The sequence below is a fragment of the Bubalus bubalis genome, chromosome 24, assembly GCF_019923935.1.
Source record: "Bubalus bubalis isolate 160015118507 breed Murrah chromosome 24, NDDB_SH_1, whole genome shotgun sequence".
Lineage (NCBI taxonomy): Eukaryota > Metazoa > Chordata > Mammalia > Artiodactyla > Bovidae > Bubalus > Bubalus bubalis.
In genome coordinates, this window is record NC_059180.1 from 38,911,450 (window position 1) to 38,935,556 (window position 24,107).

A 24,107-nucleotide genomic window follows, 5' to 3' on the forward strand; every position below is an offset into this window, starting at 1 on the left:
GCCGCGTGCCTAATTCAACATTCAGGCCAGTGCAGTCAGAGACGCCGCCCCCCGCCGGGTGGTCATTTGTTCAAGGGCGTGTTTTACTACATGTGTTGCTTTTAATGAGTGTGAAAGATCACCGAGCTCAGTGTTCGTTTTACAAACTGCTTTTAGGAATCCTGAAGTCAATTTCCAAGCTCTCCTATTTCCTTATTCTTAGAGATTGCCTACCATTTTGTTTGCTTTCAATGTCTGTTTCTATATAGTATCTGTTTCTACCCTGCTCTTCCAGTTTGCCCTTGCTGCTCTTGGTGTGGAGGGTAATGTGCCCCTTGTCTTTGCTACTAAATGTCATCTATAAAAAGTTCATACTGGTTTCACATTTAGTTTTCCTCTTTTCTCCAGCCATTTTTAAATCTTACTCCTCTTCTCTAGTTAATAAAGATAAGGAGTTTTCTGTTGTCAGTTCACTCTGCTTCTCTAACAAGGAAGCATCTAGATCTTCACTGTTCGGTGTGGTAGCAGCGAGCCACATGTAGCTGTCTATAATTTGTAACGAGAGAACATTAGAAATTTAGTTTTTCACTCGTGCAGCCACATTTTGAGTGCTTGGTGGCTTGTGACTGCCGAACCGATGGCTGTAGGACATTTCCTTCGTCAAGGACAGTTCTCTTGGACTGCCAGGGCTACCTTCTTACCCCAGTGGTGCTCCTCCTGTATTATCTCATCAACCCCCTGAAAGCCTCTTCAGTTTTCCAGGACCTTTTCCTCCTGTTCCTCCCAGCCCAGCTGTGTGTGGCTCACGAGTGGAAGGCACACGACCTAACTCTGTAGCAGTCCCAGGGGGTCTCTGAACCAGGGAAATGGAGTTGTCAGCTCTCAGCCTCCTTCAGTCGCAGTCTGAGGCACTGTGTGGTCCTCTCATTTCTCCAGTTTGTTTTTTTCTGTTTCAGTATGGGTTTGTGGTGCCTGGCTTGCCATCTTAGCTGAGTTGGATTTCTTTGACTTTTTGGGGGCAACCTTTCTTCCATTCTTGAGCTCCTCGCCTGATTTTTTTTCTTTTAACTAGTTCCATTTTTTTCATAAGTTCCATTTCTTTCTTAAATGTATATTTATGATGCATTCTTTGAATCAGTGGCATTTTTGCATTTAATATATCTTTATTGATTCATCATATTTCTCTCTTATTTTTAATAGAACACAGGATTTATCATTGGTGTTAGTTAATGTAATACTTGGAGGTTTTCTTTATTGAATAATGATGTATTTATCCAGTGGGACATTTCATAGTGTTGAAAATAAACGAATGTGGATCACTGTATGGATGACTCTCAAACATATTGCTGCACCAAAAAAAAGCAACTTTTAGAAGAATACTTCTAAAATAATATCATTTAGGGGAAGGCAAACAAAAATATATTAACACTGAGCATTGTTAGCATTACATATGTACTTAGTGAAAACCTAAAGAAACACTTGGGGAGGAGCCCCTGACCTTGGCACTCAGGATGGTTCTGTACTCTGCAGGGGAAGGAATTGGAGGGGGAAGGCCTGCAGGGAACCTGGATGCTGCAGACGACCCTGTGCTCCTTGGGCTGGAGGGATGGCAAGTCTTCAGCCTGCTTTTCCTTACATGTGTCTATGTCTGAGAAATTTTGTCATAAATTCAACACCTCGTGCTTATTTAAAACATAAGTAAATAAGAAAAATCTAATATGGAGAGTGTTTTCCATAGTTCTGTTGCCCTGTGAATATTTTGGTACATTTCTGTGTGTTTTTCTTTCCTTAAATTTTTTCAGCTTTATAGAGGTATAATTGACAAATAAAATTGTAAGATATGTAAAGTATAAACTGTGATTTGATATATGAATATGTAGTGAAAGGATTCCCCGTCTAGTTAATTAGCGTGTTCATCATCTCTTGTATTTATCTTCTGTGTTTGTGTGTAAGAGAACATTTACGTTCTAGTCACTTAGTAGATTTCAATTATATGATATGGTATTGTCAGCTGTTGTCACCACAGTTTATACTAGCTCCTCAAACTGTATTTCTGTGTTTATAACATAGTGGTTTAGCTGTTAGTTTCGTGTTCGACTCATTGTGAGTCCACAGACTGTAGCCCACCGGGCTCTCTCTGTGCCTGGGATTTCCCGGGCAGGAAACTGGAGCGGGTTGCCCTTTCCTTCTCTGGAGGATCTTCCCGACCCAGGGAATGAACCCGTGTCTCCTGCATTGGCAGGTGGATTCCTTACCACTGAGCTACCCAGAAAGCCCATTTTTTGGTGTTATGGGGAATAGCACACTTTTCTTTCTTGTGACGCCAGCTGCTCTTCATGCCTCCTCTTGCCCAGGCACTCAGCTGTGGGGTTTTGGGCCAGCACCTCTACAGGGTAGGGACCTGCTTGCTGGAGTACCTGCCCCTGCTCCCCAGGAAGTCTGAGCCCCTGGCCTTCTGCCCAGATCTGCCTCTCCTTTAGTAAAGCCCCACTCTCCGCCCTTAGACAAGGGGACTTGTCAAGGTTCACCCACCCTTCTTGGGCATGAGAGGCTGTTTGCTGCAGTGCCAGGCCACATTTTTATGTAGGTCGCATCTCTGTGTCCATGTGCTCCCTGCATTGTCCCTTGACCTCTTCTCACAGGTGGGCACTTACTACTCCCTGCCTTGGTTTCACTTCCAGTTTGCCTCTGGGAGAGTCTACAGCATAGCTGTGATTTTCTCGAGGCAGGAATTATAGTGGGAGGCTAGCATGGGAGAAGGAACCCCCGGCCGGTGACCCCCCACCCTGTGGAGGGGTGCTCTCTCGACTTCTCTTCTGTTGCCCAGCAATACTTTTCAGGTTATCAAGAACAGACCACACAAACACAGCTGAGAAAGATCTAAGAAAGGAAGACCACCTCTAGTGCTGAAGTGAAATTAGAGAAGCCGGAGATGTCCAAGACGATATTGCTTCCTGATCAGGAAGTAGAGATTGGGGTTTCCCAGTTCTGGGCTTGCGCAAGTCTGCCTCTGGCAGGAAAATGCCATCTGGGAAACCATTTCTGGCGGCATTCCAGCTGGTATGCAAAACACTCATCGAAAGAGAGAAAACTTTGATGTGACCTGAAAACTGGTTGACTTGGAAAGTGAGGACACTCGCAGCAGGCTTGTGACTGTGCTGGAAGTGTGATCTGGGAGCCTGCCAGAGCCTGCATAAACATTCCCACAAAGGGACAGGTGGTGACGGCCCCACACCGTGGCTCCTAGGAGAGGCTAGTCAGCAGTGGGAAGAACTGTGGCATTTTGTTTTTGCATAAGATGAAATCTCCAGGTGAGGCAGGCTGAAGCTGTCAGCGTTGCCTTCCGTCCCAGCTGTAGATGCTCCCAGGAAATGTCTCAGTGGTGGCTCCCCTGCCTCTGCAGATGAAGGTCCCGGTGGGTGAGAGGGGAGCGGCAGTGCTGGGGGCTGGCAGAGCCCCGCCATCTGCCATGGCATGGCGAGGCTGTGGCCCCGCTGCTCGGGCAGGCTTGCTGTGCAGCGCGGTGAGCACTTGTCGTCTGGGGCTGTTGCGTCAGTGACTTAGGAAGACAACCTGGGTGTCAGCCCAGCTCTTCTGGACTGGCCTGTAGCAGTGAGTGTTGCAAATTTGCTGATTCTTGGAGATAGCTTGTGAAGGTCAAACTTCTGTTGTGTTTTGTTTAATCTCTCCCAGACTTCTGAACTCTTGCCATGTTGAATTTTTAGTTCTTCAAGGCTGTTTAGCCTTATTTCTTATTTATATGTTTTTCCACCCTAGCTCTACTGTGTTATCTACTTCCAAGCCTTTCTTTGTAGTATTTTTCTTTCACCTGCTACAGCCCGCTCCTTTACCTTGAATTCCCAAGGACAGTGTATTTCTTACTGGCTTTTTTTTTTTTCATTTCTCCTTCAAATCTCAGGACTGTTGCATCTTAATGTTTGTGTAGGTTTTGTTTTTTTAAAAAAGAAGCAGCCTTATTGAGGTGTAATTAACATACTGTACAGTTCACACTTCTAAAGTATACAGGGCAGTGGTTTTTAGAGTGTTCTCAGTTGTGCAACCGTCACCACCATCTAACTTTAGAATATTTTCATCATTTCCCCCAAAAGGAACCCTGGCCCATTAACAGTCGTTCCCCATCCCTCAACCCCCAGACGTCTGGCCATCACTAGGCTACTTTCTGTGGCTTTGCCTGTTCTGGACACTTCACATCAGTGGGACTACGTCAGACGCGGCCTTTTGTGTCTGGCTTCTTTCGCTTAGCATCCTATCGCTTTATTTCCATTTCAATATATTCCCCTTCTGGGGTTTTATTTTTCAATTATTTAGCGTATTCCCAGATCTTAAATTAAATCTCTGTTGATCTATTTTCTAGAACCTATCTTCCATTGTCTGTGTTCTGTGTGCAAATCTGCAACTCTTAAAATTAATTTTTTAACTATTAGTTTAACTATTAGGTTAAAATCTTTAAATTAGCTAGTATTTCTTAGGTCTCCAGGGGGAAGAGTACAGTCTGTGTCTCCTGTAACTGCCACAGATGTGACCCAACATGCTCACCTATGTCTGATGGCCACTCAGGGTCACCGTTAGGTGAATAACAGTTTATTAGTTGTCAGTTCGTCTTAGTTCCTGACACCTTTCCTTCTAGCTGTCTTGTTTTGTAGTCTCTTCTGCTTGTTAAATTCTGTCATGTGTAGTATTCCAGAATAGTTATCATAGACCCTTACTTTCCTTTTGTTTTCTAACTGTAAATATGCCTTTTGTCACTGGTGAACCTCCTGCCAGCACAGACTTGACTTCATGTGATTCTCTCTTCTTATTGGTGGTCTCTGTCCTCCCCCTCACCCCCTCACTGCCAGCCTCCTGTCCTCCCATTTAACTCTTCGTGAGCATTACTGCATGCCCTTCCTCGGTCTACTCTGACTTCCTCTTGAGTGTTCCTGGAGCTGCCCTGAGGGGAAGCACTGACTCCTTTAATCCTCACATCAGCCCTGTGAAGTGGGTCATCTAGGTGACTTGTATTTCCATTTTAGGTCACGGTTTTCATCTGCACTGTTGCGAACACTGGAGCAGTCCTTTTTCTTATCCATTTCTTTCAACACTCAGCCCAGGTCCCTGCCCTCAGTAGGTTACTCAATAAATATTTTGTTTGCTGGGTAAGTGAATGTGAGAATGAGCCAATGAATGAAAGAGATGGTTAGTACCTGGCAGACTGTTTCCATAAACAGCCAAATGCTGTCTTTCAAAGAAGTCATTTTGTAGCTTTTGAAGACCTGTGGTATTAAACCCTAATTCGGGAGCTTCTTAGAGGTGGAGGGAGTGGGTCTTTGAAGGTGGTTATACTGGCCTCTCCTGCGCTGGTTTCCAGCATTGAGCGGGGTAGCACTTCCTCTTGCCAAGTAGGAAAGTTCAGAAGACAGCTCATGGGAACATGGTCACCAGATGATTGCCCGGTCACTCACCTTTGGCCATTACATGTACCCATTCCTGCGAAAAAAATGGAGGCTGGCACAGGGGGCGCCAGCCGCAGGAGCAGGTATGGGGCAAGTGTGTGCACATGTGTGTTCTTATAAGAGTTTGCGGGTTGGGCTAAACGTGTAGTCAGGATCAAGCCACGTAGGCACAGTGCCCATCACTTCACTTTTTAAGAAGAGGGTAAGTTTCACCCATAGGCCTTTGCTATCTTGTGAACTTTTGTTTTATTGTCAAGTGTTGCGGCAATCAAGATGAATCACCCCCTTGCAATTAATTAATTGTTTCATGTAGGAGTAGAGATGGCTTAGGCCCATCCACAATGTTTTGATGTTAACGAGATGGAAAATACTTTTTTTTTTTTTCCTCACCCAAACTTTTGGTCTTCTTAAGCAGAAGCAATAGATAGTTATGAAATTATAATTTTGTTGGCCCTGATTATTTGGTAGATTAAGGTTGAACACTTCTAATCTTTATTTTCTGTGTTGACTGACTGCATTTTAGTTTAAATAATGTTCGTGCTACTTTGTCATCACAGACCTAGTTAGGAGGAAAAATTTGTTACAAAGTGAAGTGAGTTTTTAGACTGGTTGTGAATTAGCCCAAACCAATGGCCTCCCCTTACATTTATTGTTTTAAGCTCCCAGGCGTCTGCTGTGTCATGCCTCTAACTCCCCAAGGTCATGCCTCCAGGCATTCTTTCCTTCCTGATTAGTCTCCTCTTTTCTTTTGGGTTGACGCTCATGTCCTTGGTTCTTGGGTTGGGATATCGCCCTCCAGAGCAAAAGTCCTGCAGAAAAAGACCGAAATAAAGAGGCCAGAATCATCTTTCTTTTCCAAAATGAACTTTGGCACTCACTCAAATTACACTCAGCTTACAAAAGCTAGACATGAGTTGTGTGCAAGGCTTAGGTTTCCTCCTCAAAGAATTGATGCTATAGTTAAGGTTGTTGACCACGTCAGCTTCTTGAGCACGTGCAGCCACAGATGCACTTCTGCCTGTCAGAAGCTCTGGGTACCTTCTCTAGCTGCTGTGAAATTAAGCCAATGGAAGGCATCCACGCTGGTGAGGTTCAAAGTCAATTACCAGGAAAGAATATAAGAAGTCTTATTAATTGTTCTCCTGTTTACACTGTACATAAGAAAATAAACAATTCAGCTGCCTTATTTTGACCTTCTGCTCAAAGAGAGCCGTCCTAACGAACTTGGACCCCTGGTTCTCTCTGTGTGGTTACTCATTAAATCCTTATGTCTTATGACCTCTCCTGACTGAAGACTTTAAAGGGGCTGCAGCCCAGTCACCTGGCCCAAGTACCTTCCCTGGAAGAGTTCACATCCGGCCTGGCTGTATCACACTTGCCACTCCAGTTTCAGCAGAAGGTTACACTTTAAATTTAAACTTTTCATATTGAAGCATAAATTGAAAGTTGCTTAACTTGGTCACCGATTTGGTTACACATCCGTGTGTCTGTTCTTTGAAATACTAGCACTGCTGTGTTACTAATACAGGTTGGTCACTAGGGGCTCACCAGAGGAAAATTCAAGTTAGGAGTAAATTCAGAGCAGTTATTGATTTAACAGTCCTCCAAATGCTTTTGTACACAGAAGGAGCGTAAAAAAAGACTCCTAGCAATAAGCAGACCCAATACCCTGGTTGATAATAGTAGCTAATGTTACTGACTTTTTGCCGTGTACCAGGCGCTGCTGCGAAGGCCGCACGTGTGCTAATCATTTAATCCTCGAGTCAGCCCTGTGGGGTGAGTCCTGTTCTCAGCAGGACACAGAGTCATGAAGAGTCTCACTCCATCACACATGTTGGAGGGACGGAGCCTGAAGCCCTGGGCTCCCCTGCCCTTGGAAGCCACATGCCCTCACCCGTCGCACCTGCCAGCTGTGAAGCCTTGCCCACTGCCCCACACTTTGGGGAGCCGATTTCTGTTCCCACCGTTGTCTCCCACCTCCCTTGTCCCGAGTCCCTCCGCACCCACTTGTGGCCAGTGTTCCCAGGGCTCCCCGGTTTTTCTTCAGCCTCCTGCCCGCTTCTTCCACCTTCTCCCCTTGGCCCCAGCCTGAAGGTTCCTGGAGTGGGCCTGCCCAATGCAGGGCATGGACTCCAACACCTCTGTGACCACCCCTCTCCCCCACATGTCCTCTGTTCCAGCCACGCGACACTCAGCCTCCACCCCCAACTCTGCCCGCCAAACACTCCCTTTCTGGAGGCCACTTCCCCAGTTTTTCTGTCGACACCCATGGCCTGACCACGGCTGCCCCAGCCCCTGGTCCTGGTGGCTCTCATGGGGCTGGCCTCTCTTTATCGTGTCTTCCTCAGCGTGGAGGAGACGTCACCCAGGAGGCCTCCCTGAACCACTGAGTCTTTGCAAGGTGCACCCCGTCCCGTGCCTCCTGGGCCTGGACCCGCTGCCGAGGTCCCCCTGCAGGAGCCACCCTGTGTGGGGAGGGCCATGGCCGCTGTGTTCACACTTTTCCCTCCCAGCACGATCACAGTGCATCGTAAACAGAGGCTCCTGATACACATTTGCTCGGTGAGTGGCAGCTCGGTAGCCACAATTCAGAGCGAGAACAGCAACAAGCCTCAGGGGTGTCCCCCCCAAGGCAGGCGTCAGAGCTTGTGCTGTGGAGCTGGCACCGTGCTCTGCATCCCTGGGCAGAGGTATTCTAGTTAACGTTCCCTCTCTAGTTTATGTGCAGTCAGTCAGGACTGTGACTAATCCTATACATATTTGGGATGTATATTTTTTTTGGAAAAAGTACATGGAAGTTCAGGACCTCAGGTTAAGAGTGAGCATTTAACACTCTCCTTGGAGTCAGTCAGTATCTAAAATTATTTATCTCAGTCTTTGGATTCCCACCTCTGAGTTGGCTGCACTCCTGGGTGTCTTTAGGTGTCCTTGACAGAGTCTCGGAATAGTTGACTTAAAAACATATGTGAAACAAAAAGTACACCATACAGTACTTTACAAGGAGGGAGAGAGAGAAAGACAGGTGAAGTGGCAAGATGGTTTAACTATAAAATGGTTAAGGATTATTGAGGAAGTAGTCCCAGGGTCATTTGCTTAATTTTAGAGTACTTATTAAATATGAATTGATTGCGAGAAACTATGGATTCAGAAGTGTAGACACTGGCCACCTCTTGATTGAGTCTCTCCATGATGGCTTTTCTTTACCGCCTTCTGCTGCAGCTTAAACTCTTTAAGATGGGCACCCTGCTTTGTTCTGATTTTACTCTGTGTATAGCATACACCAGGCCTAAAATAAATATTTATTGACTAAATCACATTGTCACTCCCTTTCATAAATTCACAGCCTGGGTCAAATTCCAGTAAGGACTAACAATGGATTTCTTTCAGTCAGGCTTGCTTCTTTTGCAGAAAGCCCTTGGGTTCCATCTGGAAAAGCTGTTCCTTGTTACCTTCCCAGCAGATAGTCCTGCACACCCTTAGCAGGGCCCACCACCCGTCACAGCAGCTTCCTGGGGGAGTGTATACTGCTACCACAGCCTTTAGTGGGCATTGTAAAGTTGTAGGCTAAGTGTCCACTTAACCAGCTTTTTCCATTTGTTTTAAATGAGGATTTGGTGAGAGAATAAAATTCACATAGACGGCAGCTTGACATATGCTGATGTTCCTGCCATGCATGTCTGGATCCCATAGAAACTTGATGAATGTGAATTGAGGGGGTGCTGAGTTCTCCGAAGGCGCACATCCTGGTCTCCGCCTTCAGGGTGGTTGGCAGTCCCTGACGTAGGTAGCTCGGTCTGTAATGACCTTCACGTCTAGAGTGGCCAATGTGAAGAGCAACAATACAGATAGAAACAAACCCCAGAATTGTAGAGGGTCCACCATCAGTGGGCTCTGTCCCTGGCAGAAAGAGGCCACGAGACCCTTCCAAGGAGGGACTTTTAACCCCCATTTCAGCCCCAGAATGTGACACGAGCTGCCACCACTCAGAGGAAACACAGCTGGAAGACACGGCGTGTCCTGGAGGCGGGTGTTCTCCATGAGGCTGTGTGTCTCTGGGAAGCTCATGGGTGCAGTAGTAAAAATATGACCTTTTCTCATTTTCACTTTACTCTCAACTTTCCAGGAGAGTGTCCCGCGTAGAGAGCAAGACGGAGCTGCGTTTCGACCACCGCTGGTGTCACCTGTGCTGACTGTAATTTTTATCCATAGGTTTGAAGACATACCTGATAGCGGGTCAGAGAGCGAAGGAGTCTCACTGCAGCTGTTCAGAGGCCTTACTTTCTGGCTTTGAGGTCCTTGACGGCTCGCGGGTGTCCTCAGGCCCTAGGGGACAGGGGACAGCGTCGCCAGGGAGTGTCAGTGACTTGGCGCAGACTGTCAAAACCTTTGATAACCTTAAGGTTAGTTTTTTTTTTTTTTTCCTACTTCTAAAACATGATATTAATTCTGCAGTAGAACATGTGAAATAATAAGCATCCTTCAGGTCTGTGGCAGAGACTTGGAATGCCCTTTCATTTTTTTTTTTTTAACATTTTAAAATTTAGTATAAGGTTAGCAGCATTTTGCATTTTTAATATCTTTGCTTTTATGATATTTTATGCACCCCCATTTTCTTTTTACACATAGACTTGCTTCTAACTTGAGTTACTATTTTCTTTCTCTATGAGCTACGATGTCTTGGGGGGATTTCTGAAAGCTCACGAAACGTGATGATAGTCAAGGTGATTCTCTCAGCGTCTTGCTTTGAGGCCTAGTTCATATCTTATTTCAGAGACCACTTTCTCAAGTACTCATACGTCTCCTGAAATCCCGTGTTTTATATAATTATTTTAAGTTTTGTTGGTGTGGGTAAAGCCCGTGCTGTATAGCTCACTGGAAGAGTGCAGGCATGCCAAGAACATTCTAGTAGTTCATCAGTGGGACAGAGATGGCCTGGTGGTTGAATGGCTGCACACATTCCTGTCCTAACAAACCACCAAGGAATTAACACAATGGACCCTGAGCCTGCAAAGTCACTCTAATGTGTGAGTCGTTCCTCGGACTGATACCTTTTGTTTATTTTTACAGTTTACATATTTGCTGTTTCTTTTTTTTTTAAAAAAGACAGTTAAAACCTTTTCACTTCGCTGTTTTGTGCTCTCAAATAACACTGTGATGTGTGGTCCGGACAATGGTCTGCCGGTGTGGCTGTGACCCAGCCCGTTCCTGCGTGTCCTCGTCCATTAACACAGTTGAAAGCTAGCGGTCTCGGTGTTTCATGGTGTGGCACTTGGCTGCAGTCTCCAGCTTGCTTCACTGTGTTGGACTCTGTGGTGCCTCTCCTCCAGGTGCCATGTGTGGCTCCCGTGTTCAGGTTCGTGGACCACACGCGCATCATTTTCATCGTGTGCTTTGCTTCCTTGTGCAGGGTTTCTCAGTCTGGACACCGCTGGTGTCAGCTTCAGCCTCGACTCCGTCGACACTCTGGGTGGAGAACTCTTTGGACGGGGGCGCCCTGTGCGCTGTGTGAGGCTAAGCAGCCTCCCTGGCCTTCCCCTACTGGATGCCGGGAGCAGCCCCTCCTCGCAGGGTGGCAGCCCCAGCCTCTAGGCTTAGCCCCACCTCACCTAGCGAGAGGGGAAAGGTGCAGTCACCCCTGCTGAGGAGGGGGTGTTAGCCCCCCTCCTCCCCCACGCTCTCTGGCGGGTGTGTCACAGTGGGTGTGGCAGAGATTTCCGCAATGCCTGCACTCGTTGGAGCCAGCTCCTTTGCCTGGGCGGCTGTCTTCCAGGAGTCAGAGAGAGGAACCCCCTTCCCACGCCACCCCGCAGCTCAGAGGCCAGCACCGAGCACAGGCCAGGCCGGGAAGAGCAGGGAGGGGACCGAAACGTGGCTTCCAAGCCCGGCCTTCTTACCGGAGGACAAAGCGTTTCCTCAGGCTTCCAACTGGGCTGTAGCCAAGTAGAGAAACAGCTCAAGCCAGAAGTAGACGCTTCGTTGCATTTGTGTGCCACTTAAGATGATGCGCGCACGTGTGAGGCGGGGCCCTCAGCGCACCACACGCCTGCAGCGTTGGTGACAGCGGTTCTGCACGCAGTTGCCTTATGAAGGTGTTTCGTCCTCCCTACAACATTTCTTATTCTAGTTATAAATCTACTTAGGTACTTACGTATTTTGGGTCTGGTTAGGCAAAAGCAATTTAGCATACTCTGTTGCCATGTGTAAGTTTTCCAGATAATCTTGTGATCCCTGAAGGATCTCTGTGCCCCTTCACGGAGGGGACGATGAGAGCATATGAAGTGTCCTCTCACATTAGTTTTGGGAGGAGAACAGGACATCCCCATCCTGAGACGAGGACACCCTGAAAGTAGCATTCCTAGATTCACGGAGTGGAAGGAGCAGGAGGAGACAGGAGGCCTGGTCTGCATGCCAGGATTTGCCACTCAGGGTCCCTCCTCACAGCCCTGCTCTGGGTCCTGGTTCCTGGGCGTCAGCAGGGCGAGGGCATGCGACTGAGAGTCATACCCTCTGGGGACCTGAGTGAGTCCCTGTGAACTGTCATCCTAGACTTGAAAGGCAGAAAGCTGAGGTCTGCTGTAAAGAATACGTCGATTATGATCTGGCAGGCAAGGTCTCCCCTCCAGTAGGGGTCTGTGAACGAGGCGCAAGTGCATGAGCGCTCACTGGGCCCAGGCCTCTGGGAGGATTCCTCCTGTGAGCGGGCAGTGCCTCACGTGGGTCCCTGGCCTGTCGCTGGTGTCATCCGCACTACCGTGAGCTTTTGTAATTCGCTGGGTCACAGACAAGTTCCTCCCTGTCCTTTCCCAGGATCTGCAGACTCTCTCTGTCAACAAGCTTATTTCCCTTGGTTGCTGCTGCCATCAAGAGTTGGCTCCCATGGGCATTTCTATCTCCCTATATCTCCCGACCCCTGCCCAGCATGGGAAACCCTGCCCAGCTTAAGGGGCCTGTCAGAGAGAGGGTTTCCCCAAGTAGGTTCCCTCGAGCAGTAGTTTCTCAGGATGGCATAGGTGTCAAGTATGGAAAAAGTGTTCTGCAGTCAAGTCAGTGTGGGTTAAGTGACACTGAAGGTGTCTCTTGCTCTAGGCCTGCTCAGAGTTTTAGCACAGTAACATGCATGGGTAGGTCTCCAGAGAGTGAAATGGTATGCAGAGTTCTCTGGCCTCTTCACCACAGATTTCTTCTTTCAAGCTGCACCTTTTGGCAGCCTGCTTGTCTAGTGGAAGGAGTTCTATAACCAAGCCCAAGGACCCTGTGTCTGCAGCAGAGTCAGGGTTTATCTGCAGGTGCCAAGCAATGCGGTGGGGGACGAGCCTCAGACCGCTCCCGCTTGGTCTTTGAGTTTAAGAGGAAGACTAGCGAAGCTGGAGTTAGTCGTCATGCTGTGACATTTCTGAACTGTGGTTTCAGGAGTCAGGATGGCTCTGGCTCATGATTCTCTGGCCTGGGGTCCCTGGTGGCCTATGGCTTGGGTCTGTGGCTCATCTTGCCCTGGAAAAAGCAACCTGGCGGTGACACCGACAGCAGCAATTCAACCCTGATGGTGCTGTCAGCAATACCATCTTAGTCTCCCAGTGCTGGCTGAGGCGTGTTCAGTTGGCCCAGCGTCGAGGTCAGAGGGCACAGGAAAGGGAGGAAGGTTTTGGATAGAGAGATTGATCATAAGCTCAGCAGGGGAGCTCGGTGTTAGAGTGACTCGCTGCAGTTTCAAGAAAGAACCAAGGACTTAGAGGAAAGGGGTTGCATAAACTCTCGGGGAGTGAATCCACGCGTCTGGTCCTGTCACGCCTCTCTTCTGTGATGCGCTTGCTTCCTTGTCCCCCAGACTCCCCTCTTGCTGTCGCCCTGCAGCCCCCTTAGTCTCCTGTTATTCCTCCAGCTAGTAAGGCCACCTCCCTGTCTTTGAAGTCTAGCTCAGTTACTCTGTACCACTTGGTTATAACACACGCAACCTGAAATATGTGCTTTCATTTCTTGTGCACCTTCCTGTGAGCTCTTTGCACACAGGGCCCGTGTGTAACATAACTTCAGTTTCTCCTGAGTGCCTAGCAGGGTGCCTGGCATGAAGTAGATAAATACAGCTTCCTTTTGGCTTTTTTAACTTTTTGATGATGCACAGAGACCTGTAACTCTGCAGAGCTAGACTGAGGGCTGCACTAGAAGCCTGGGAAGAACTGAACAGAGCCAAGGTGAATGCCTGCAGAGCTCTTGTTTTCTGCTCCTGTCACTCATACCCCACGTGTCTGTAAGTTATCAGCCAGTTCACAGCTGGAGAATTGCCACCTGATATTTCATCAAATAGTCTGAATATGGTGATGACCTGCTAAGAAACAGTAGTGGTGTCAGAGGTCAAGGGCTTCAGCCCTGAGGTTTTAGGTCAGAGGGAACCCTTCACACCCAGGCCTGGCTTCTTGAGCGACTGGCTGTGAGGGATGCTGCTCAGGAAGGTCCTGGCATCCCACATTGTGGGGAAGGGACAAGTGCTGGCACTCACCCACTGAGCCCCATGAGCTGTGAGAGCATCTTACGTCACCTCTGAAAGGCCTCCCCAGGAGGCACCTGCTTGGCTGATCTTGCATTTGCCTCAGTCCCTTATTCAGAACCCAGGGCGTGTGCTCATGGGGCCTTTTTCCCTGTTTGCAGTTGGTAATGAGGCTAGTGGTGTGGATTTGCCCACGTAGGGGCGATTCAGAGAGGACCTGTTCCAGCTCATAAGGGTTATATTATACTTAGATGGCTCTCATGGTAAAGAATCTGTCTGCTTTTGTAGGAGAGGCAAGAGATGTGGGTTCAATCCCTGGGTCAGGAACATCCCTGGAGGAGACCATGGCAACCCAATCCAGTATACTTGCCTGGAGAACCCCATGGACAGAGGAGCCTGGTGGGCTATAGTCCACAGGGTCGCACAGTCGGACATGACTGAAGCGACTTAGCACTCACACACACACCTGGGACCACCCTGCTGTTTCAGTTGCTGTGGCTTTTTAAATGACTCTAAGAAAATGATCATCTCTTTGATCTCCTTGTTATTTATATGTGAAATCATTATGAATAGGCTCAATCCAGTTTGAGGACGTGAGGGCCTTTTATTTCATTGCATCAATAGATGGACAGGGAGGCCTGGCGTGCTGTGATTCATGGGGTCACAAAGAGTCGGACACGACTGAGCGACTGATCTGATCTGATCTGATCAATAGATGGAAAAAGTAATAGACTTTTCTCTTTCTCTATCTGTGTGTGTAGTTTGTGCATGAGTGGTCAGTCATGTCTGACTCTTCACAACCCCATGGGCTATAGCCCGCCAGGCTCCTCTGTCTATGGGATTTTCCAGGCAAAAATACTGGAGTGGGTGCCATTTCCTCCTCCAGTGGATCTTCCTGACCCAGGGATCGAACTCACGTCAGTTTAGACATTAAGTATTTATTGTAAATAGTTGTCTGAGTTAATTGGTGGTGATGGTTGCACAATTCTGTGACTATACTAAGGACTACGAATTATATACCTTAGATAGTGAGTTGGATAGATACAGCATGAATTGTACCTCCATGAACCTGCTGTACAAATAAGTAAATAGTAATCTGAATGCTGGCTCTGAAATGTGGATGCAAAGTAAGTTTTGTTTGTTTTTTTTTTTTTTAAAGGACTTTTCAAGTTACATCTATAGTTTTAGTCGTGTGCATGTTTCCTTCAATTAGGAGGAAGCACATCACGTATAAATCGATAGCTCTTCCTTGTAGAACTCCAGCTAATAGATTATAAAAAGAATGAAAGAAAATCAGCTTTAGAGCATCACAGTAATAATTGCTTCAGGCAAGATCCATTGGTGAGTTCTAACTGAAGTGGATAAAAGTTTAGGGACAAACAGGACATTTGCATAGCCTCCTAGCATCTCCCCTCAGGTAGTTATTCATTTTAAAGGGAAGGATATTGAGGGAGTTCCCTGGTGACCTAGGGGTTATGGCTCTGCACTTTCACTGCCCTGGCCCAGGTTCAGTCCCTGGTCAGGGAACTGAGATCGCCCAAGCTGTGCAGCTCAGCCAATAAATGAACAGATAAAGGGAAGAAGAGTAACTTGGCAGTGAGAAACCTAGCAGAGCCCACCTTCAATGATGGTTAGCATCACGATGAATGGAACCAACCCCCACCACCACATGTTATGTGCAGAGAAGAGTGCATCCCCTCTATGGGATTCTTCCCTCAAACCCCAAACCTCCATCAACTTCTGAGAAAACATTAGATAAATCCAAGTTCAAGGGCCAGGACTCATCAAAAGCGTCCCAGACTGGAGGAGACTAAATGTGCATGGGATCCTGGTTCAGGAAAAGAACATCTGAATGAAAACTGCATCAGGGACTTCCCTAGAGTGGTTAAGACTCCCAGTGGTTAGGACTGTACGGCTGGAGCCACAGGTTCGATCCCTGGTCAGGGAACAAAGATCCCACATGCCACGTGCCATGGCCAAAATATATCAATAAAGTAAAATATATGCAAATTATTTTGAATTTGCGTATATTTTTTTGAATATTTGAATTTGAATATTTTTTAATATTTGTATTTGCGTGTATTTTTCAAATTATTTTGAATTTGCATAAATTGCAAAGCAAATCTGTTGCAAATAGTGGAATGAATCTTGACAAATCAGTATTTTTTTTTTTAATCTGCAGTGTGGTTAATAGTACGGTGCCAGCGTTAAGCTGTTAGTTTTGATAACTGGACCACGGTTCATGTAAGATACTAACTGTCAGTGAAGCTCGGGTTTTCGTATGGGACTCTCTGAATTGTCTTTCCCGCTCTGTTTAAGTCTAAAAGTGTTTCAAAGTAAAACATTAAGTATGCACATATAAAATATTATGTTTGTATTGTTTTGTTGTAAATATAGTTATTATTGTTATATACTACACTACACGTGAATTGAAATGGGAAGGTTAGTCCAGTTCATTTAATTGGCGTCATCAGGTAGTAGAGTATTGCACATGTAGGGAATTTCCCCAAATACCAAATATTTTCTTACTTTGACTTTCTGATGGAACTTTATCATAGCACAATGACACTCTTCTTGCCTTATCAGCCTCGGTCATTAAACTCAGTGGTCGTTTAGGGCTCAGAAACCTGAGGAGGTTTCCAGGGTTCTGCACTCCATGACTTGGAGGTTTTGTGCCTGGTTCTTACAGATGTGTATTTTGTTTGTTACTTTGCCTCCAGTATTTTCAGGATGTCCGCTTGCTGTTCTTACTGTTTCTGAATGCCTTTCATTTTCTGTAATAATGACTGCTTCTGTCTTCCTCTAATATTTGGCTTCTACTTTTCTCTAGGATTTGTTAACAGCAGTCATCCATTTGGGAGTGTGCATGCCTGTGCCGACCCACTAGCTTGGGGAGGGTGCCTGGCCCTCCCGTGGCAGGCTGCAGCCTGGGCAGCCTCTGCCCCACATGGCAGGTGGCCCCTGTTCAGCCAGAGGTGTCACATGTGTGGTTGGGGTCTGTACCTGTGACTCTGGGCCAGTCCCTTCTCTCTCTGCCTCAGTGCCCTCGGGTGGGAAATGGGCTGATCACAGTGTTACCCAGGTGCTTGTGAGGACTCGGCACAGGCCCCTGTGGGTCATGTGCACTCTTGCTGTGTATGTGCTCCTGTCTGCCATGTTCTACCTGCGTCTCGAGTTTAGGAGGCAAGGGACACTTCTCCTGGTCCTAGGAGGCTTGCTGAGACTGAGCAGGCAAAGCAGGACTTTCCTCATGTTTTCTCCTTGATTCTCGGAAGAGAGGTCTCCATGTCCCCCTCCCCTTCCTCGACAGCTGTTGGCTTACAGCTGGTTTTATCTTGTGAAGAGAAGTAGCCTTGAAGAAAAATCTATCTTATAGCTCCGTGCCATACATTCTAAAGAGAATATAAGGTGTGTGTGTTGAAATGTGAAATGTGTTAAAAACAAATACAGAGGCACCCAAGTGTGTTAGAGAAATAGTTACAACCTTCCCTCCAGAGCTCTCGTCCCGATGCGGGTGGCCGAGGGGTAATCTGGGAAGATGCAGAGCTTGCTCCTGGCCTTCTCCACGGGAGCTTGGGTTTCCTGGGCAACAGCCAGCATGCTGCTCGGTGCAAACAGTCCCTTGTCCCGGGGACCTTAGCTGGTCTTGGTGAAGCTTCCCTTGGTGGCACTTAAAGGAGCCAGGAGGTGGCTATAACTGTCCGGGTCACTTCAGGAGAACAAGGCAGAGGAGATCAAAGTGCCAGGATTATTCTTGGGTCCCCTTTGTGCCAAGAAAAGAGGCAGAGAAAGGCTGCTGCGTGGTGGTCAGGGGTCAGGAGCCCCATGGTCAGACCCCCCACTGTGGCCAGTCACTTCTGCCTCACAGCAGTGACAGGAGGATTAACAGAGATCAGGCACACGAGATCATGGGTGTCGCATGGATAAGCACCTGACAGGATGCACTGGCATGTCCTAGGCACTGAGGTGTCTCCATGTCTTGGCAGCTGCTGTCATTAGAACAGTGGCTTTGACCCACTGCGCCTGCAGAGAGGCTGCCCTGCATGTCAGCTGCTCAGTTTAGGCATGGCCCCAGAGCCCCCAGCAAGGGCTTCTTGGGGTCAGAGGTGCCGACAGCTGCTCAAGCGGAGAGACAGGCCTTTAATGGTCTAACAAACGTTTCACAGGGGGAATTTGTGTGCCTGACAAAACCCAGTATGTAGGGTGTTTTAATCCAATTAAAACAAAGCCGGCAAATAGTTCAAGTTGCTGTGTGTCTAGGGGGCAGGGGATCAAACCCACCCACTGTTACCTGGTGAGACCCTCATGGAGCACAAGGGGCTCCCCCCAGAGATCAGACATTTTTCTCTAAGGTTTCTGTTTCATTTGTTTTAAACTTAGAATCAATACAGTTTCCCCCAGAAAAGAAAAGGGATTTGAACTCTGGTTTGTGAGAAACGAAATCCCTGCCCTTTCTATTTGGTTGGCCAAAAGGTTCATTTGGGTTTTTCTGCACAAAGGTATGAAAATCCGAACAAGCCTTTTGGCCAACACAATACTATCCCGGTCAGTACTTGTTTACAAATTGAAGTATAGTTGTTGTGTGATATGATATAAGTTGTGCATGCTAAGTCTCTCCAGCCGTATCTGACTCTGTGGCCCTATGGACTGCAGCTAGTCAGTCTCCTCTGTCCATAGGATTCCTCAGGCAAGAATTATAGGTATATAGTATAGCAGTTAACATTTTTAAAGGTGATCTTCTCTTTGTAGTTATTGTAAACTACAGGCTATATTCCCTGTGTGGTATCAATACTATATCCGGCAGTGTTGGGTCTTTTCGAGGTCAGCTAATTCCTGCAAACGTGTGAGAAGGGCTGGGTCTGTAAGCTCATCCCTCTGCTTTACAAGAACAGCCCACCTTCCCAGGGAGCTTGAGAACCTTCACTTAGGGTTCGAGTGTGGGTTAGTGGCTAGTTTAGCAAGAGCTGTATTGAGATATAACTCACATACAATAAAATTCACCCTTGTAGAGCATCTAATTCATTGGGTTTTAGTATGTTCATAAAGTTGTACAGCCATCGCCATGGTCAATTTTAGAACATTTTCATTCCCCTGAAAAGAAACCCCACACCCATTCCAGTCACTCTGCATCCCCTTATGCCTCTCATTCCTGTGAACCAGTAGTCTCCTTTCCGTCTCTGTGGAGTCACCTCTTCCGGACATTTTATGCGGATGGAGTCCTACGATCCGTGGCCTCTTGTGTCTGGCTGCTTTCACTGAGCGAGTTTTCAAGGTTCATGCATTTTGTCGTGTGTATCAGGGCTTTATCCCTTTGGAGAGCTGAATAATGTTTCGTTCATCCCCCATTTCATTGATCCACTCACCCGCTGATGGACATTTGAGTTGTTTCTGCTAAAGAGTAGCCGCTGTTAGGGTGCATTCACGTACAGGCCTCTGTATGGATGTTTCCATTTTCACGCTGCCTGTTCCTTTGTAACTTGTCCTGAGGCGTTTGGTAAACTTTCCGTTGGGTTGTGCCCTTCTTGTGTGACAGATTGCAACAGCAGCCGACTCATCTGAGTCACGTAGTGAGGTTGTGTTGCCCGAGTGAGCTCTACGCTCTGTGCTCTTCTTGTAGACCTGCCCATCGTGCGGAATCACGTTCACTCCCAAGCCAGAAGCTGGTGCAGAAGGTGGAGCGGTCCAGAACGGCTGTCAAGAGGAGCCCAAGAACAGCGCCAAGGTACTGGCTCTCAGCCCTGGTCCCTGCCAGCGCCTCTCTCAATGTGCCCACCAGAGGGGACGTGCTGTCGGGTCAGCTTCTCAGTTCTGAGGGAAACTCCTCCTGGGTGACATCACTGCACACCTTCTAGTCCTCTGGGTTTTGGACAGACGGATAAAGAGCAGGATGGATGCTGACCTGGTGGGACTCCCTGACAGCAGTGAGACCTGAGGACGTGTGGCTGAGGGGAGTTTGGGAGGCTCTGTGGGGCTGGAAGCTGGACTCAGTGGCTGGTGGAAGGTGGATGTGGAGGAGAAGAGGGGCCTCCTCAGGGTGAGAGAGGAGTCTGCCCCCACCATGTCCTGGTTGCCTGGAGGAGTTGGGGGGAACGGGGAGAAGCAGATGGTTGCTCGGGTTAGAACACAGACCCAGAGGTGCGGGTTGCGGTGTGTGGGGCACAGTCCAGGGGCCTCTGGTGTGGCTGCATCGGGGGGACGGCGCTACTGCAGCCCACGTGCCAGCCTCTGCTTTTGCCCCGCTTGTCCTGATGCAGGCCTCCGGAGGACCCAGCTCCAAAACGCAAAATGGACTTCTGAGCCCTCCCCCGGAGGAGAAGCTCACCAACAGTCAGACCTCCCTGTGCGAGATCTTACAGGAGAAGGGCAGGTGGGCAGGCGTGAGCCTGGATCAGTCGGCTCTCCTGCCGCTGAGGTTCAAGAACATCCGGGAGAAAACGGACGCCCACTTTGTCGATGTTATCAAGGAAGACAGGTAAGAGGGAGCCAAGGCTTGCAGGTAGAAGCACTGCCCCCGCCCCCGCCGCTGCTTTTCTGAGTCCCCTTGCCCCCTCCAGTGTCAGTGTGTCAATAATTTGAAACTAACAGAGTGAATAATACAGAGGGTTCCCTTTATTCCCTTTATACCCAGTTTACCAATGTTTAACATTTTATGGTACTTGCTTCATCCTCTTTTCTCTCCCTGTGAAAGTTATGTGTGTTTTTTCTTTTCTAAACCATTTGCAATACATTGGACACATTGTGCTGTCTACCCCTTAAGACTGTATTTCTTGAGAATAGGGGTGTTCTTGTGTATGATCATAGTTACAGGCTGCAGTTCCTGTTCCAGTTTTGTCGGGTGGCCCCCTGCGTCCCTGACAGCATGTCCTCTCCTCTGGTCCGGGACCTGATCCAGGGTCATGCGCTGTGTTACATGGTTGTCAGGCCCCTTCCATCTTCAAATCTGGGGGCAGTTCCTCAGCCATCCTTCATCTTCCAAGACGTTGATGTTTTTGAAGCATGCAGGCCAGGCTCTTATATAAAATCTTACTGAAGTTGGATTTGTGTTGAATCCCTCAGGATTCTGTCTGGGCTGTGGGTGTGTCCATACCCAGTGGAGGGGACTTGTCTTCTCCAGCCCTAGAGGCCCAAGGTGCCGCTGTGATGACCTTCGTTGGGCAGTGAAATTGATCATCTGGGCGACTGTTGCTAGCTTCTGCAGTCTGTGCTTGTTGTTTTCTCCCTGTGACTATTCAGCCACCCATGGCATCATGTAGAGATCCTGTTCTTCATCGCACTTCACTTGACTCATCTCCACTGATGACTCTTGCCTGTAATAGTCCTTACTGTGCTGGTCAGCATGGCGACTGTCCTGCCGCAGCACTGACCGCACGTTCTCCACTTAACACTTGGCATTCTGCAGTGAACAGCCTCTCCCCACTTACCACTTGATCTCTCCATGTATGGGCATAGAGATCCATGTAAACCTGCATGGAGTCTTGTTTTACTTAACAGGGCATCATTGATCACTGTCCTAATGAGTGTGATGCCCTAGTCGTCCTGAATCTGGCCATGGGAAGCCCCCGTTCAGGCTGGCTCTTGCATCCTTTTGACATAGCTCTTTCATTTGTTTTGAGCCATTTCTTACTTTCCAGCACAACTCATTTTATATTTTCCCTGCCCCAGCACAGGCGTCAGCTATTTCTCCAAAGAGCCCTGGCTCCTTTTAGTGAAAAATGGTACTTAGATACATTAGTTATTAATGTTCGATTGATTATAATCAAAGGCATACACTCACTATGTGACTTCATTCCATTTACATTCATTAGAACTTGTTCTGTGATTTCTGCATGTGGTCTGTTTTGATGAACGTACGATACACACTTAAAAAGAATGAAAACTCTGCATTCTCAGGATGTTGCAATCCATAAACCTCAATTAGATTCAGGTGATTGGCAGCAGTGTTCAGATCATGTGTCTCTCTACTGAAAATTTGGGTGGTTTTTCTATCCATTATTGAGATAATTGATAAGATGATTATTATTTCTATCAATTATTGAGATAGTAAATAATCTCCAGCTATGGTTATGGAATTGTCTGTATCTATCTCACAGAATTGTCTGTGTCTCTGTCTCTTTGTTTCAAGTATTTTGAAGCCCTTTTTAAGGTACATACACATTTGTGAGTGTTATATGTTCCTGGTAATTAATCCTTTTATCATTTTGAAGTGTCCATCTTTGTGCCTAGTAATACTCTGTCTTGAAGACTGCTTTATTTGGATATTAACAGTCACTCTAGCTACTGTTTGCATGCTATATCATTTTCCATTTAAAAAAATTAAAACCTGGGTCTTTATATTTGAAATACATCTCCTGTGGGTCTTGCTTTTTAAATCACTCTGACAATATCTGCCTTTTTATTATATTTTAATATACTTTGTTTTTAGCCATACCTCTTTGCATTATTTTTCTTTTAGTGGTTGCTCTAGGCAGTCTTGTATTTTTGTAGTCTTCATATCGTTAATATTGTATCATTTCACTTTAAATGTAGAAATCTTGTATCAGTATAGGTACATTACCTCTCCTCTCATCCCTTATGTTATGGTTTTCACATGTTACATATATATACACACTATAAACAACAACCTCCAATTCCAACCTTTTGGTAACCTCAGGTTGGTCTTTTTTGATTGCTTTTTGTTGAGGAGGGACCATGTTTTCCTGTTTCCTTGCTTGTCTAGTAATTTTGGATTATGTTGTGCACATTGTATACAAAACTGTCCATTCTGTTACATTCCTTTGAAGAGTATCAACTTTTTGTTTGTTTCAGCAGCTAGATAAGTGATCTGAACTCAAATGCCAAACTCTGTCTCCCCTGAGGTGGGCAGCAGCTGTTCTTTTTGCCTTTATTAGGCTGCTTGGAGTTGGCTGCACACATGTGCATTTCAAGGGTCTGCCAGAGATGGGAGCAGAGCCTGTGTGCAGAATGTAGGGCTCTCCCTTCTTGGGTCCTCTCCCTCTGGGATGCCCAACCTCATTTTCCATCTGTGGGCATGCTGAACTCTCTCTCCTGGTTTTCCAAGTCAGTGAAACTGGAGCTTTTCTATCTGAGTTGTAGCCATCGTACACATGGTGCTGACTAATGGCTCTCTGCAGATGAACCACACCCCCCCCACCTCAATTCAACTTCTTCCAGGTGTAGCTCCACTTTCTTACTGCTTCAGGCCAATCGCCAATGTTTTCATTTGTTTTTATATTTTGTTCAGGGTTTACCTTGTGACTCAGATGGTTAAGAATCTGCCTATAATGTAGGAGACTCAGGTTCAATTCCTGGGTCAGGAAGATCCCCTGGAGAAGGAAATGGCAACCCACTCCCGAATTCTTGCCTGGGAAATCCCTTAGACAGAGGAGCCTGGTGGGCTAGAGTCCATAGAGTTATCAAGAGTTGGACACGACTGAGTGACTAACACTTCAGGGTGTGTGGTCGCTATCTGAGAAAGGATTGATCCAACATGAGCTCATCCCTGTTCCCAGAAGTGGGATGGCTCGGTATTCATCTCAAACGAGCAGCACAGCTTACAGTGTGGATCCTGCCTCTTGACTCTTTGCGAGAGTCTGTATAGTCTGTATAGTCCATGGATTTCTCCAGGCCAGAATACTGGAGTGTAGCCATTCCCTTCTCCAGGGGATCTTCCCAACCCAGGGATTGAACCCAGGTCTCTCGCAGTGCAGGCAGATTCTTTACCAGCTGAGCCACCAGGGGCGGGAGACTGCCCCTGGATTGGGAAGATCCCCTGGAAAAGGGAAAGGCTACCTACTCCAGTATTCTGGCCTAGAAAATTTCATGGACTGTATAGTCCATGGGTTTGCAAAGAGTCAGACACGACTGAGCAACTTTCACTTTGCCTCTTGACTGCAGAAATATAGCCATTACGTTTCCTCCTTGTAGCTGCTTTGTTGTTTTTCCCTGTGTCCTCACTCACCAAGTGAAAGGGAAGATGGAGGGGCGGTCAATACTTGGGGGGTGGCGTTTTTTCCTCTTCTGAACCTGAGAGCCATAAGGAATCTCGCACTTACCACCAGGAGTCGTCTGAGCATGGAAAGGAGGACATGCAGTGGCCCTTGCTGTGTGTTGGGCGCCTGATGGGCACTTCATGTATTTAATCTGCTTTAATCATTCTGGCAGTTACTGTGTGAAGCAGAGAGGCAGCCCACAGC

At 47.3% G+C, this 24,107-nt stretch overlaps 1 protein-coding gene across 1 annotated transcript in view; it reads left to right on the plus strand.

Annotated features, from left to right (window-relative positions):
- Nucleotides 1-24,107, plus strand: part of ADCY9 (adenylate cyclase 9) — a gene marked incomplete in the record, with an annotated part of 86,252 nt that overhangs the window by 57,993 nt on the left and 4,152 nt on the right. The window contains 3 exon segments of the mRNA XM_045164297.1: nt 9,642-9,832; nt 19,532-19,636; nt 20,169-20,386. Of these exon segments, the coding sequence (XP_045020232.1) occupies nt 9,642-9,832; nt 19,532-19,636; nt 20,169-20,386 (514 nt within the window).